Consider the following 14,279-nt stretch of genomic DNA (forward strand, 5'->3'; position numbering starts at 1 on the left):
GTCTATTTGGTAATCTATGGCTGGTCGTTGGCGATAACTGCCAAACGTTGCCTGTTGCCGCGTCCCGGCTCTCATAGGTGGCGCTGGTTACATAGATGGCGGTGCTGGAGACATCGTACTCGCCGATCAGACGTCCGCGGTCCTCGAGGTGACGCTCGGTGATCGGCTGTGAATGACGACCCTGTGACCGTTTTTCGTCACGAAACCGTCACTCTCGACGAGGACCGCGGTCTGTCTGACGCGTGGATCCGTGTCCGCGTCGTCGCTTTCTTCACTGGGCCCGCCTAGACGCTGTTGTTTGTGCTTTCTCCAGGCGTTCTGAATAAGACGCGCGCAATACTCTTCACGTTGCCGCCATAGTGTGGAGGATACGGGTTCGTAACCAGTTTCGCCAGGACGCGTTTGCACTTCGATCTCCGCCGTCTCCTCGATTGGATTACCCTTGCGCGCGAAGAAGTCTTTGGTGAGGGCGTCCAGGATGTCCACACAGAACATCATGTCCCCCTTGCATATGGGTATATCCATCGATACGATCTTGTACTTGTTCGGCTTGTGTATTTGCAACGGTGGCTCGAGCACGTCCAGGAAATCGGACAGCTGATCGTATCTGATATACTGTGTTCCGTCCGGATCGAACTGTTGCCAGATCTCGTAGTACATGTCGTAGTCGTCGTCCGTCAGACCTTCTTGCACGTCCTCCGTTGCCTGCGAGTAATTCTCGAGGATCACAGCGATGTACATGTTTATCACGATCAGAAAGCTGATCACCAGGTACGAGAGAAGATAAGCGATGCCAATCGTGGACGAGCCACAGTTGCCCGGATATCCTATCTCGTTGTTCGGCTCCTGACAGTCCTCCTCGTTTATTATGCCGTCGAGGACGCCATCCCAACCAGCGGACGTTGACATCTGGACAGATTAAAATGATTTTTACATGCGAAATGTGACAGTGAAGTTTCAAGTTTCGGGAATAATGTTGTTTCCGTCAAAGTGGTAATACATCTTGAAATCATATAAACTCCTTTCAGTCAGTTTTTCTTACTTTCAATAACAGCAACAATAATTTATATGTTCAACTTAGATGAAACATCCTGTATGCTGCAATGGAAGAATCATTTCGAGACTCGAGCTCTTTAGCTCCCTTAAACTGCTGTTACGGTGTTCGGATTAGGCCTAACTCAGACGGACCATTTTAGAACCACACCATAACCTTAAAACGGTAATTACCTGCGGGCGGTCATGAAACATGGAAACCGCACGATAGTATTCAGACGCATCACTAACTAAAGTCAGTTTTGACGGCCGTCTCAATACGTGGACACAAATCTACAAAATTGTCGCCGTCAGTGGTTGAGCACAGCGCACACGGTGCGACACGCCGACTACTTGTGGATCACTCGCTGACCACTCGTCGCTAGCAGACGTTGTTAGGCGTATCCTGTAACCGGATTTGGTAGCCGTGGTGTGGTTCTAAAGTGGTCCGTCTGAATTAGTCCTTACGTGTACTTTGACGCCTGACTGATGTTACGACCTTACTACTGTTCGGCAAAGCAAAGTTGAGACTCGTGACGTCATTGTCTAATAACTTCTCGGTCTTACACTGCTGTCGCTTGAGGGGAAGTTGCGATGTAAGCAAATAGTTTAGATAATGTGGCACGCTGATAAAAGAACAGGAAACTAAAGATTGTTTGGTCGCTTTGTCTTCTTACCTGTGTTGGCGCGTAGACAGATATTCATAGCAAGGTCGTTAATTTCCAAATGACTCACAGGAAATGTATTAACATTTTTTAAGACGTAGAAAGGTGAAAAATAAACATTGTTTTGTTATTTATGAATTATTAAAAATAGTTTTCTGTGTTTTATAAAATTGTTTGTTAAGCCCACAGATCTCTGAATGAAATGAAAAAAAGCATGCCACCACAGATCGACAGCCACCATTTCTGCGCCTCGAAAAGCAGCACATGGCTCATCTGTTATTAATGGCTTAACAACGAAACGTGACAATTTCTCCTACATCTCCCATTTATAAAACCTAAGGCCTGCCTGAAGCCTCAAGTTTGCTTTGCCGGTCAAAATATCATTTCCATCAACTATACATTATTACCAAATAAAACTATAAAGCAGTAGTTTGCGTTTGGGACAGGTTTTATATGCGTCACTTTGTTCAAATTTCATTAAAACTACTGTGTCCAAAAACAAACTACAAAGAATCGAGCAGCAACTCCAGCACACTTTTGCAGTGAAACTTTTGAAAGAAAAAAATTATAAATATTCATGAAATTATTTAGGTTCATTTCGTTTGTTAATTTATTTTATTTTAATATAAATAAAACTTGAATTTCCCATTTTAAAGTTTTTCATATTATGGTGCGTATTATTAATATTAGTGGAATGCAAAGAATTAAAGGTGATATCAAATGGTGTTTCGTTACCTGGAATAGCAATATCATCGACTGTCCGAACGTTTTAAAGTTGTACACATCGTCCAGTCCGCTTTTGTCTTTCACGTGCATGAAGAACGACATTCCAAAAATCGCGAAGATAAACATCACCAAAAACAGTAATAGGCAAATATTGAAGAGAGCTGGTAATGACATCGCCAGGGCGAAGAGAAGAGTTCGAATACCCTTGGCACCTTTCACGAGTCGAAGCACACGACCGACTTTTGCCACCCTTACTACACGAAGCAACGTCGGTGATACGAAGTATTTCTCAATAATGTCACTGAGAACCAGACCTAAAGGGAACATGTGTAAATTCAATATCAATAAGTCCATTAGATTCAACTGTATTGCATTATTACTATATTAGTTGTTAATAAGAAAGGAGAAGAGTCAAGTGCAATCTAGGTTAAGGTTAGGTGCTCTCTAAATTGATGGGTGCTCTAAGTTCTTGCACGTGGGACTATTATCACTGTAGATTAAGTATAGTAAAAAATGATGCATTCCCATTACTAAGTTAATCTTTAAGCGATGTAATGTATGTATATACAATAATAATGAGAATAAGCCTAATAGTGATTCTTTGTCCTTTTTACTCGTTCAGTTTTACCGATAAGAAGATTCAAGAGATATGATGCATGATGCTATGTATGGTTCGAAAAGATTTAAAAAAAAAAAACCATGCATCACGTAGTCCTAAGGACTATCAACCCTAGTTCTCTAATATAATTTCTTTGACTACCCTGTGAGAGGAAGAGTAACATGCACTGAGGTTGATCGAAAAATCAAAATAGTTGATTAAAGCTCGATCACTCGTTATGTCACACGCGGTGCTGCATAAGAAAAAGAAAAAAAAAATATGTATCAATGCCGTGAATCATTATGTTAGGCAAGTTTGAAGATGAGCACACTAGCAATCGTATTATTTTTCTCTAATAAGAAACTAATTTGGAAAAAAATTCTCGTAATACAGACCCGCTCTTACCCGATTCTTTGACTAACGATCGTCTTTAGATCAATTAACATGTGTAAATCCAGTCAGAAACAACATTATATCTCATCAAGAATATAGATATTAAACATTCTTGCAGTTGTTCAGACTATTTTTTAGACAAAATTAGAAATATTTTGAGAGTTATAATGCTGAATTTTCTGACTAGCCACATGTTTATAATCTCATAGGAGCGAGGATTATACAGGATGGGAGACAGAGGATCGTATACGAACATCAATGTAAGGCTACGTAACGTAATGACGCTGATCAGTCGTTGCGGCACACGTGAAATATTAATCCTGTCCGCTTTTTTCTTTTTATTTCGTTTGCAAAATGGTACTAGTTTTGCGTGCAGTAGAGGTGAGACTTAACATGCTCGTTTGCATTACTAATTGTAGAAAAGAAGAGGAAGAAGAAGAAGAGTATGTTGTGTGATCGAAAAGCTAACAGGATTCATTTTTTGATCAACTTTGTATCAATTTCACTTGGGCCATACGACTGAACTAATCATTACATTACATTACCTAATATTGACAATATAACAACAACAAAATCAAAGAGGTTCCATGGCTCCTTGAAATAGTGGTAACGCAGGGCGAAGATCTTCATGAGACACTCGCTGGTGAATATCACAATGAATATCATGTTCAGAGAATCCAGAGCATAGCTGAAAGTCTGGGTCTGTTGATAATGGTCCAACGTCATCGTCAGCATGTTCAGCCCGATGAACAACATGATTACCATATCGAACTTTTTATCCGTTACTATTTCAAACACTATCGCCTGTGGCCTCCACTGGAAATAAATAAAGTGTCCACGTTAAAATAATAACTATTTAAATTGAAAAATATAAGTAGAAGAACAATTTGTGTGATTATTAAATTAAATTATCTAAAGTGGTTCACTGCTAAAATTTCACAATTCAAAATGTTCACCAACCTTGGTCAGTTAATAATTATGATTATTTTCAGCTACACATAAAATTCAAAAAGAAACATAAACGTACCGTAACAAAACTTACTGATGATTCTCATAAACGCAGAGAAGAATATTACCTGAGTAGATTTTTAATATCTAGAGTTATAATCCATTTGGGACCATTTTGATCCCATATGGGAATATGTTAGTAGTCGTTCAAATTAACTTAAAAATATATATATAAATTTAACACGTTCGCTATCACCATTCTGTTGAAGCATCATCCGCTATCCTCTCTATTTTTAATATTTGTAGATTTACCAATTTTACACTTTAAATACGCAAACTGTGCATTTTCTTAGACGTATTACACATATGTATATGTATGTATGAGGGTCGGCTGATAGATAATGCACACTCGCTTGTATCTCGAGAACAAAAGCAGCTATCGAAATGGAAGTACAATTCTTTAGCTACAAAATAATCGCCGTTAACTTCGATACATTTTTGCCAACGCGTGACAAGTTTTCTCATTCCGTCAACAAAGAATTCTGCCGGTCTACTTTTGATGAAGAACTTCATTGCTGCCTTGACTTCATCGTCCGACAAACAAGCAATTAAAAAGCTATTTAAAAAATTGTTTTATAGTGAAAAGCTTTAATAAGTGAAAAAGTTTGATATTGTTATTCATTGTACACACTGAAAGCAAAATCCTGAATATTGCCGAAATTTTCGGCGTGATTACTAGTATGATTCCTTAATTTAATAAAACAAATTTTAAAACGATACAGTCAAAAGAAAAGATTTCACGGCCGCGATTGAATATCTAACGTCTGCTACGGCTAAAAGATTAATGCATTTATTTTAGAGTAAATGGCTAGGAATAAGTAAAACAAGTTGGTCCCAAATGGTTTTAATATATTTTATGCTTACTCTTGGACGTGGAATGGCCTTGAGTGGTTTCTTGCTACCCATCTTTTTCATGGCATTGTAATATTTCTTCTGATCTTCTGTCATGAACATTTCGAGGGAACCACCTGCCTTTTTCTTTTGCTCGTTGAAGTTGTCGATGATCACACCAATGAATAGATTAAGGGTAAAAAACGATCCGAATATAATGAAGAATACAAAATAGAAATACATGTAGATGTTCGTTTCACGAATTGGTTGTTTGTTGAGCTAGAAGAAAGAGAGACAGAAGTGCAATTATACTTTTCTAATTGAGAACTTTTTTCAATTGTACGATTTAATTGCATCGATACGCTCACCTCCCTAGAATCAATGGCGTCGTTCATGATCTGAATCCATCCTTTAAACGTGGCCACTTGGAACAAGCATAGATACGCTTTTCCTACGTGGTCGAAATTCATCGGAGAATTCTCCCAGGTGTAATTCTCAGCCAAACAGGCATTTCGATCGGGGATTATTTCGTAGCTGAGTGTTGTTTTGTTCGCGTCTACGCACTGCAACAGTCGCAAAACAGAGCACTGATTAACCTTTTTGTGTTCTCTCTAAGATGATCAAATGTGGTCAAAAAAATGTTCACTTTTTTTATGATTTAAATTGCTTGTAACTATTGTTGTAAATAATACATGTTTTACATTAATTTTTTCTTATCTAATTCTTAATAATTCCAGGGAATTACAAATGCAATCATTTCCAAACTTTTGATATGTTATTCGTTATATTACAATGTGTTATCATATTTGAAACTTTTTAATCAGTAAGTCTTTCGTTAAAAAATTTATATCATCAAGTTGAATTAAGTATGATCGTTAAGATTAGAAAAATTATACAGAATTATGAAACACGGTTATACAAATATGGACTGATTTTTCTTTTTATTGTTATGTACCTTGAAATATTTGCCAGCAAAAAGTTGTACACCCATAATGGCGAAGATCAACCAGAAGATAAGACACACCAGCAACACGTTGAAAATGGATGGAATGGCTTGAACCAAAGCGTTGACGACTACCTGCGAGACAAAAAGCGTTGTTAAAGTATCTGACAGAAAGGCCAATTATGCGAATTTTGTCTTTCTATGTGCTCAAGTATGCGTTTCTATGCATCTCTACGCGCCTCTATATGTATATCTACGCCGTGTATTACGATCTGAATCGTATGTGCAGTTTAATCTTCTAATAGTCCTTTTGCGACAAACTACGAGAAACGATGAAACATCGAGCGAAAGGAAGTAAGAATGTTGTGTTATCTTTGTGAATTCAAATGGAGAAAAAAAAAAACAGTTTAAGTAAAATTAATTTGAACAGCAGAAATGTTCTGCCAATAAAATGAAATTAACGTTAACAGCAATGGAGGATTTCATTCTCACAAATGGGTTTTTTTCAAATTTGTTTAGGCAATCAAATTCGTCCTTAAAAAATACAAAATTTCTCTATTTATTCCATTTCTCTATCTCTAATATTTTTCCACGTACTGATCCAAACTTCAATGTGGACGTTTGCTGATAAAAAAAGAAAATACGCATCGAAGATTTTTTTTAGTACTACCATATACCAAAGTTTCATAAAAATCGGTGATTTATCACTTCGAGATGTTCCCTTGTCAGTCAAAAATCTAAACAAATTGAATTTATCACTTATTTTGTGTTGCATCGATTTGTATTGCAATAATGTGGAAAGATTTTTGCAAAATAGTCGGATATTGATAACCGTTCAATGAAATTCATAGTGAAAATATTAAGAAGGGTGTTTTTTGAACCTAGATGACGCTAGTTGCCATGTTGGCGAAACGTTGGAACACAGAAACAATTGGACTCAATTGGAATTATTAATCATTTGATTAATAATTAATAATCCAGGCTACAAAGTCCTACAAATTCGTGATGGACGATTTAATCGATTTTCGAAAACGGTCGCGACATTTCTGCTCGATTCGCTCGATTTTTCACGATTACACAGGATCAAATCAGGAAACAGAGTCGATCGAATTTTTTTCTTGATTCGTTTACTTCGCAAACAATTTACACGGAACAATCTTTCCCTCTCTTTTCTATGGAACAGTGAACCGAGGTAAACCTTGCATACTTACACCATCGATTACCACGTTTAATTTCTTACAGTTACACCACTCGAACATGTACGTATTATCAATACACCGACATCATAGATCCTCAAACGAATTGAAAATAAAAAAATTAGAAAAAAAAAGAGGAAAGAAGTAGAAGGAGACGGACACAAAGAGTGCCTCTGTGTTCTCCGCGAATTTGATTGAAACCAATGAATAATCAAATAATGGAACAAGTATCGATTTGCCTGATCATTGATCGATGTGACGTGACGTGCGTATATACTCAACGTTTGCTTTGAGACCAAGATACAAGTGTGCGCATAATTATGCGGGTAACTAAACGAAAGCATCAGCAAGTGGCGTAGAAAAGCGTAACACTGATTCTTTTATCTGAATGCGTCATTGCGTGCGGAATTCAGCGATTTATTGGGTTGGTGCATATGAAATTGCTAATTGCGTATAACGTAACAGTTGTTTTGTTTATGGTGAGGACACAATGACAATTACTAACACCAGCTTGCAAAATTGACAAAATACAATCATTCTTCAGTCTTCAAGAAGAAGTATTTTTGAACAAATGGTTTCGCAGCAGATTAGGGCAATTATGTTTCATAAGTTGAAAAGTAGGGAAACTTCATAAGAGGTCAAGTGAAATGCTGTATTCCCGCTGAGCGAGTATCGACCTTTTCTCACTTTGTAGCAATTTTCGAAAATTGGGAAAACATGTGTTTGTGAGAATCATTTCGTCATATAGAAAATATTTACAAAAATATGATATTTTCAGTTATGGTAGCGTCATGTATGATCTTGCCCAAATTTCGTTTATATCATGTCATCTCTCGTAAAAAAAAAAACAAGACAAGATTTTTCGAGATATTCCAACTAATAATTTTCCAATTCCAATAATGAATATTAGTAACTAAAAAAAAAATGCTGTCCAATATTTTCGGATTCTCTAGCTGTATACAACATTTGATTAAAATTGGCGTGTGTTGGTTGGGTGATGTCTCTTGTCAGTGAAACTGAAACAGCAAGACGAGTAACTGATCGATTAGAGGAAAGAACTATCTCTAGAGGGACCATTAGACATTGTTTCGAAAAACTTCGAAAATGAAGAACACAATTGGCCAAATCGCTTAATTGTATCCTGAAATGTTGCGACTGTTGGTAGAATTTGATGTTCACCAAAACGACTCGAGCAGTATCGCAAAAACTCAGTTTGTCGATTATTCTGATCAAACGAAATACTTAAAAGGCAAAACAAATATCTGCACTCAAACTTCCCTATTTCATATTTCATATGCAGTTTCATATGCACCAATCTAATATCAGCGACAAGCAACAAGACTTCATGCGTAAATAACGAAGAAAGAAAAATAGATTGAAAAATCAACAGAAAAAAAAAAACACTTATGAAATATTACATATACACGTTCATATTTATAGGCTGAAAAATAGTAGCTACGAACTACTGTATAATAAGATAGGATAAGATAGTGTCAGGGCGTGGGCATGATAGTAAGTCTACGCCCAGTATCTCAGCGACCTTGTATTACAGTAATGTAGAATCATTTTATGTCTGTAATGAGATATAAACTGTTTAATTAAACCGATGTAAGTAGTCACAAGTATGTATATGTAGGTATAATACGTGTGTTGTTTGTCTTGCGTTTCGAGTATATTGAGACAAGTAGTACTCTAGAGATGAGGCACGTTGTTGAGGCACGTTGATCGAGATAATATCTAAATAAGTATATTGTCATTCATAAATTTGGGGAATCATTTCATCACTTTAAACCTTCTAGTATTCACATCGGTATCACATATACGTCGTCCAAACTTTTCAGGCAAGAAGTTAACTAGGAAAAAACTATCTTAACTAAAATTCATTTATAATTTTTTCATAAATATATTTCCAAAAATTTCGAATTCTGTCATAAATTATATTTCATTAAATTACATTTGAAAAATAGAATTTATTTTTTTCTACCATTTTAAGTAATTTACCGATAGAGCAGTATGTGATTTCAAATCATGATCTCACTACTAGAAGGTTAATGACAATTGTTGCGTAAGAACGGTTTAAAGTTGCACAAACTTTTATCACACTTTGTCGAGATTCACGTGGCGAGAGTGTCATTGTTGTTGCCGGCGTTCAAATCACCGAGCCGCGCGGAGCTTTAGAAATTGAAAGATGAATAAGAAACAGTTTTCTGAATCGAAGACTTTGCTGCAAAAAGGAGACAGCTTCGTAATTTGCTGAAATAGAATGAAAAATAATTCTGAATAGATTTATACAAGGATGCACCCTATTCTTTTCCCCTAATTCTTCTAAATTTGTGTAGATTGATGTTTTCTGATATGTTCCCATGTACTAATATATAGTTTAATAACGTATAAATGGTATTTACTCGAGATATGTGGATTTTTCTACAATTTGGTGCAAAAAGGGAGTAGCTTCAAATTTTTAACATTCACCTTGCCATAGAGACAAGATATTTTTGCTTAGTAACAAAACTTACGAGTCTGTAAAATACTTCGAATATGTGTCCGAAAATATTGTATTAACACTGTTTTCATCAGTTTTCGAAAAGTTAATACATTTGTAACTGTCCTCTTCTTGCAGCAAAGTCTTCAATTTTCAATGAATTTTTTATACTTCTTCAATTCTTAGAATTCCTCCATATTATATTGGAGTGGAAAATATTTGGAATAATAATAATTCAAAATGTATAAAGTATATACTTAATTGTCGTTTCCTTCGTTTCATTTTTCACAAGTAACATTTTTACATTAATTTTCTTTTCGCATTTTATAAATTTTTATTTGTACATTCAGTTGTAGAATTCTGTAGTTCAGGATCTTGTTTCGAGTATTGAAACAGTTTGTGACAGGATGAAATTTCGTTTGCCCCAAATTTATGGACAGTGGCATATGCGTGTCCTCTAAGGTGCATATTTCGCGAGAGTTGTCTATAAAGAACGAGTCTACGTGCCGTTTAAACATTCGCAGTTTTAAGCTCAAGTGCATTCGCGATCGCCCTACGTATGTTTACGTGCAAAAGGAATCGAGCCTTCGACACGGCGAGACCGAAGAGTTATTCTATCAATCCTTTCATTAATTGTGACACGGAGTAAACAAGTCGAGTCTCGCGATAAAAAAAAAGATAAACGATGCCGCCGTCTTTGAATATCATTGTCCTTAGAAACAATTTTTAATTGCTTTCTACAAAGAGTTCAAATAAAAAATGCGGCTAATTAGAATTAAAATTTTACTACTCTATAGTTCAGAGTTTTCGACGGCATCGAGGACAATTGAATCGAATATATGAACGAATCGAAAATTTTCAATAGAGTTGGGCATTATTAAAACTTTACTCGAATCCCATCTGTTATACTTATACATAAATAACTTACTCCATCTTACTAACTTCGTTACCTTCTCATTTCCAACGAATGACACAGTTCACGTGGTCATGAATTGCTTAAATCTTATCTACAGTTCACAACTTCCTACATCTTTAAATTGCCAATTATCGCATAATTTCCTTAAATATCATAAACTACAATCACAATACAAAACAAACAATAAGGTTCCATTCAATGACAAATTTCTACCTCGTTATTTTCTCTGACAATATCTATTAAAGAAAGAAAAAAAATGTCCAAGAGATATGCCCAACTCGGAGGCTCGATTCGTCCTCCATAAAAAGAGAATGATCGATTCGACGGGAACGGAATAAGAAAAGTAATCGGCAAGGTCTGCTGAGACTGTGGGCTACATACCCGCATTCCCTGCATTCTAGACATCGCCCTGAGTGGCCTTAGGGCCCTTAGGGTCCTCATTGTTTTGAAGGCTTGGATCCCGCCAGCGCCACAGAGCGACGCTACGAAGTTAATGAGTGACACCTGCGAGCGAGAAACGAGAGCGGATCACAGCAACAGGTAGACAGGCTACTCGCGAAACGATTTTATCATCATCATCATCAATCATCATTATCATTATTATTTTTAAAATGTCAAATATTAAAAATTAAGAGAGAAACAGTGATATAAAGAGAAAGAAAAAGATAGATAAATATAGATATACAGAAGAAAGGGGGTGGGGGGGAGGAGAAAGAGAATGGGTTAAGGTTGACCGTCGACGCGTCACTTCGTTTCTCTCGACTTCCTGTCGATGGATCGAGGAGTCCATTGAAGAGGATCAAAAGTAACATAGGAGTCCGTCCCATCTGTGGAGATCGTTCCATTTAAACAGTGTATAATACACATCGTAGATACAACAAATATCCAGAGCAGGGGGACGAGAAGAGACATTGATAGAAACCAGGTATGGCACACGTAGCGGTTCACAGTGAACAGAAAAATGGAGACATCGTGTCACACCTGTTTGCGTATAATCGTTTTTAATATTCTTACACAAAAACGTATTTTTCACGAGTTTTACCACCTGGTACAGGCTAAACAGTACGCTTGAAAATCAAAAATCAAACGAATCTTAAAAATAAATCGAATTAAGAAATCATTGACCACCTTTGATTTTTAACTTTGCATTTTGTTACAAAATCACAACCATTTGAACAAACAAATTTATGATTTTCAGCTTTATTGAATGTTTTGTTTAATTGTAAAAAAAAAGTAAGACCGTATGTTTGGAAAATCAAGTAGTCAAGTATTGTATAATGCCTTTAAGAATAAAACTTGTCCAAATCTGAAGCAAATCTGTGAATTACTTCCGGAAATAATTTGAGATAACTTGAGAGAAACGCGTTTGAAGCTAGCAACTTTTGTGCAAACTTATGCAATTCGATTGATTTTTCAGATATCGGTCTAAAATTTTGAGCATACGCATACTCTGAAAATTTCAAATTCATCGAATATGTAAAAATCAGAAAGTCGAAATCAGATTTTTATTATTGGGTAGATTGTGATTATACGCACACAACTGCGCACGATCGACAATGCAGAGAGCAATGAATGATTTGATATGATTATTGGTTACGAGCATGATAGTCGGCTCCGTCCTGAAACAGATGAAAAGGTTCGTCATACTTGCAGTTGCAATGCACCTGGTACTAGTTATATTTTATTGAACAATTTAGTTGTTCCATAATCTGTGATTAATCGTAAATCAGAGTAGATCAATTTTTCGTGTTTTGGAGGTTTTCTAATTTCGTCTATTTTGTTTTCCTTTATTTTCGCGTAAAATCACCTACATTTATCATTTAAAAAGCATGATTTTAAAAATTATGTCACTTTGCTTTTTTAATTCATTTTGCATTGCATCACGCGCGAGAGGCTTGTGTTGAATTTACTTTTGATGCACATAAACTTGTCTGAAAAACATTCTGATTAGCACAAAACGTTTAGGAAATGTTCTAGTTTTATTTTAGTAAAAAGATGTTCAATTGTATAGTCGATGGAAGAGATATAACGAGGTTGTAAGATTGGTCAGGTGTCAAATTTTATACGTATAAGCATGTCGACAGAAGCCTGAAGAAATAAGAACCCGAAACCTTAGTCTGGGTCACATAAAGTATACCTTAGCTATGATTCAGTCCTAATCGAAAAACGAAAAATGTCGCATTCGCTACTAAATATTTCTTTCACTGACCCGTTCCCTTAAATTATACCGTAAAAAGCATCGTTGTTACTATTAATGATACGAAAAAAGAGAATGAAGTCTTCTACAATCAATTTCTCGTTCGTTTCTGAAACATATTTCTGTTTTGTTGATAACAATAAAAATATTCTGTATGTACAGTTCAGCTTTAAAATTAGTTTCTACTATATTATATTCCATCACTTCTAAGATATTCGAAGAAGTGGTACCATGGTGCGTTGCAACGTCAAAAAACCAACATCCTGATAACCAAGATTCAAATTACACGCGTATAAATATAGTATATACGTACGTAGTACACACGCGCACATTAACACACAAGGAAGATTGTACATTACACACAAAGCAATATAATATGTGTATGCATGTATATATATATATACATATTTATTTATGTATGTTTGTATGTATATATATATATAGTTCATATGTATAGATACACTGTACTTTGCACAACGATCACTGTGCCAAAAGACTGTTAGGAAAGGCGTACATAGGCGGTAGCTAGTACGACAAAAACTCCAATATCAGTGCAGACACCAAGTAGAGACACCAGTGTACTTCTGCACACCGGAAAGCACACCATAGAGTACAATGCTACAATCACTGTAGCGATCATGTTCCCTTTCGTCACATTTTTCCCTCGGTTTCTACATATTGTTCCCTTCTTTTATTTATTTTTTTTTCTGTCTCGTATCAACTCGTCGAAAAACCAAAATCTCATGGTAAACGTGACGGATTGAAGGTTGAAAAAATCCTATTTTTATGTATCTATGAAAAAATCATCCAATTTTCAGAAAATCATGAGGACATTGTCTTCGCTGATATTGACTGAAAATATTGATTTTTCTGAAGTAAAAGACAAAAAAAAAATATACAGAAAATTAGGGACATTGAAAAACTTTAGAAAATTTCCGTTCAAAGTCCGTCAGATTTCCATGATTGGATAAAGGTCGTCACATCACCGGATCAGGCCGATCTTTTTTTTTTTTTACGTTTTTCTTTTTGTTGCTGTTGTTTCTTGTCGACCTTGATGACTTACTCTCATGCCCTCCCATCGTGAAACCGCTCGTAAAGGCCTCAAGGCCCTCAGTGTTCTCATGGAACGGAAGGCCGGGATGTCTGCGGCGCCTGCCCAGATCGCGCCCAAGTTGATCAGTGAGAGCTATCATCATCATCAAATATTGATCAGATGGAACGTGACATGACACATGAGTATCGGTAATTATACGAAGAGACGATTGAATTAGAGCGTAATCCAGCACGAGGGA

At 36.2% G+C, this 14,279-nt stretch overlaps 1 protein-coding gene across 3 annotated transcripts in view; it reads right to left on the minus strand.

Moving 5' to 3' along the window:
* The window catches only part of LOC108578521 (sodium channel protein para), a 54,093-nt gene continuing 39,814 nt past the window's right edge, over nt 1–14,279 (minus strand). For 2 of the 3 annotated variants that reach the window (XM_017941875.1, XM_017941874.1), the window contains exons 22-28: nt 11,172–11,294; nt 6,209–6,331; nt 5,622–5,816; nt 5,287–5,532; nt 3,960–4,230; nt 2,433–2,737; nt 127–909 (exon numbers count right to left, since the gene is read on the minus strand). In XM_017941875.1, the coding sequence (XP_017797364.1) occupies nt 127–909; nt 2,433–2,737; nt 3,960–4,230; nt 5,287–5,532; nt 5,622–5,816; nt 6,209–6,331; nt 11,172–11,294 (2,046 nt within the window). Of the gene's footprint in view, nt 910–2,432; nt 2,738–3,959; nt 4,231–5,286; nt 5,533–5,621; nt 5,817–6,208; nt 6,332–11,171; nt 11,295–14,050; nt 14,174–14,279 lie in introns of all 3 variants that reach the window. The other variant, XM_017941873.1, reaches the window with a different exon arrangement.

This window comes from Habropoda laboriosa, unplaced genomic scaffold, assembly GCF_001263275.1.
Source record: "Habropoda laboriosa isolate 0110345459 unplaced genomic scaffold, ASM126327v1 scaffold38, whole genome shotgun sequence".
Lineage (NCBI taxonomy): Eukaryota > Metazoa > Arthropoda > Insecta > Hymenoptera > Apidae > Habropoda > Habropoda laboriosa.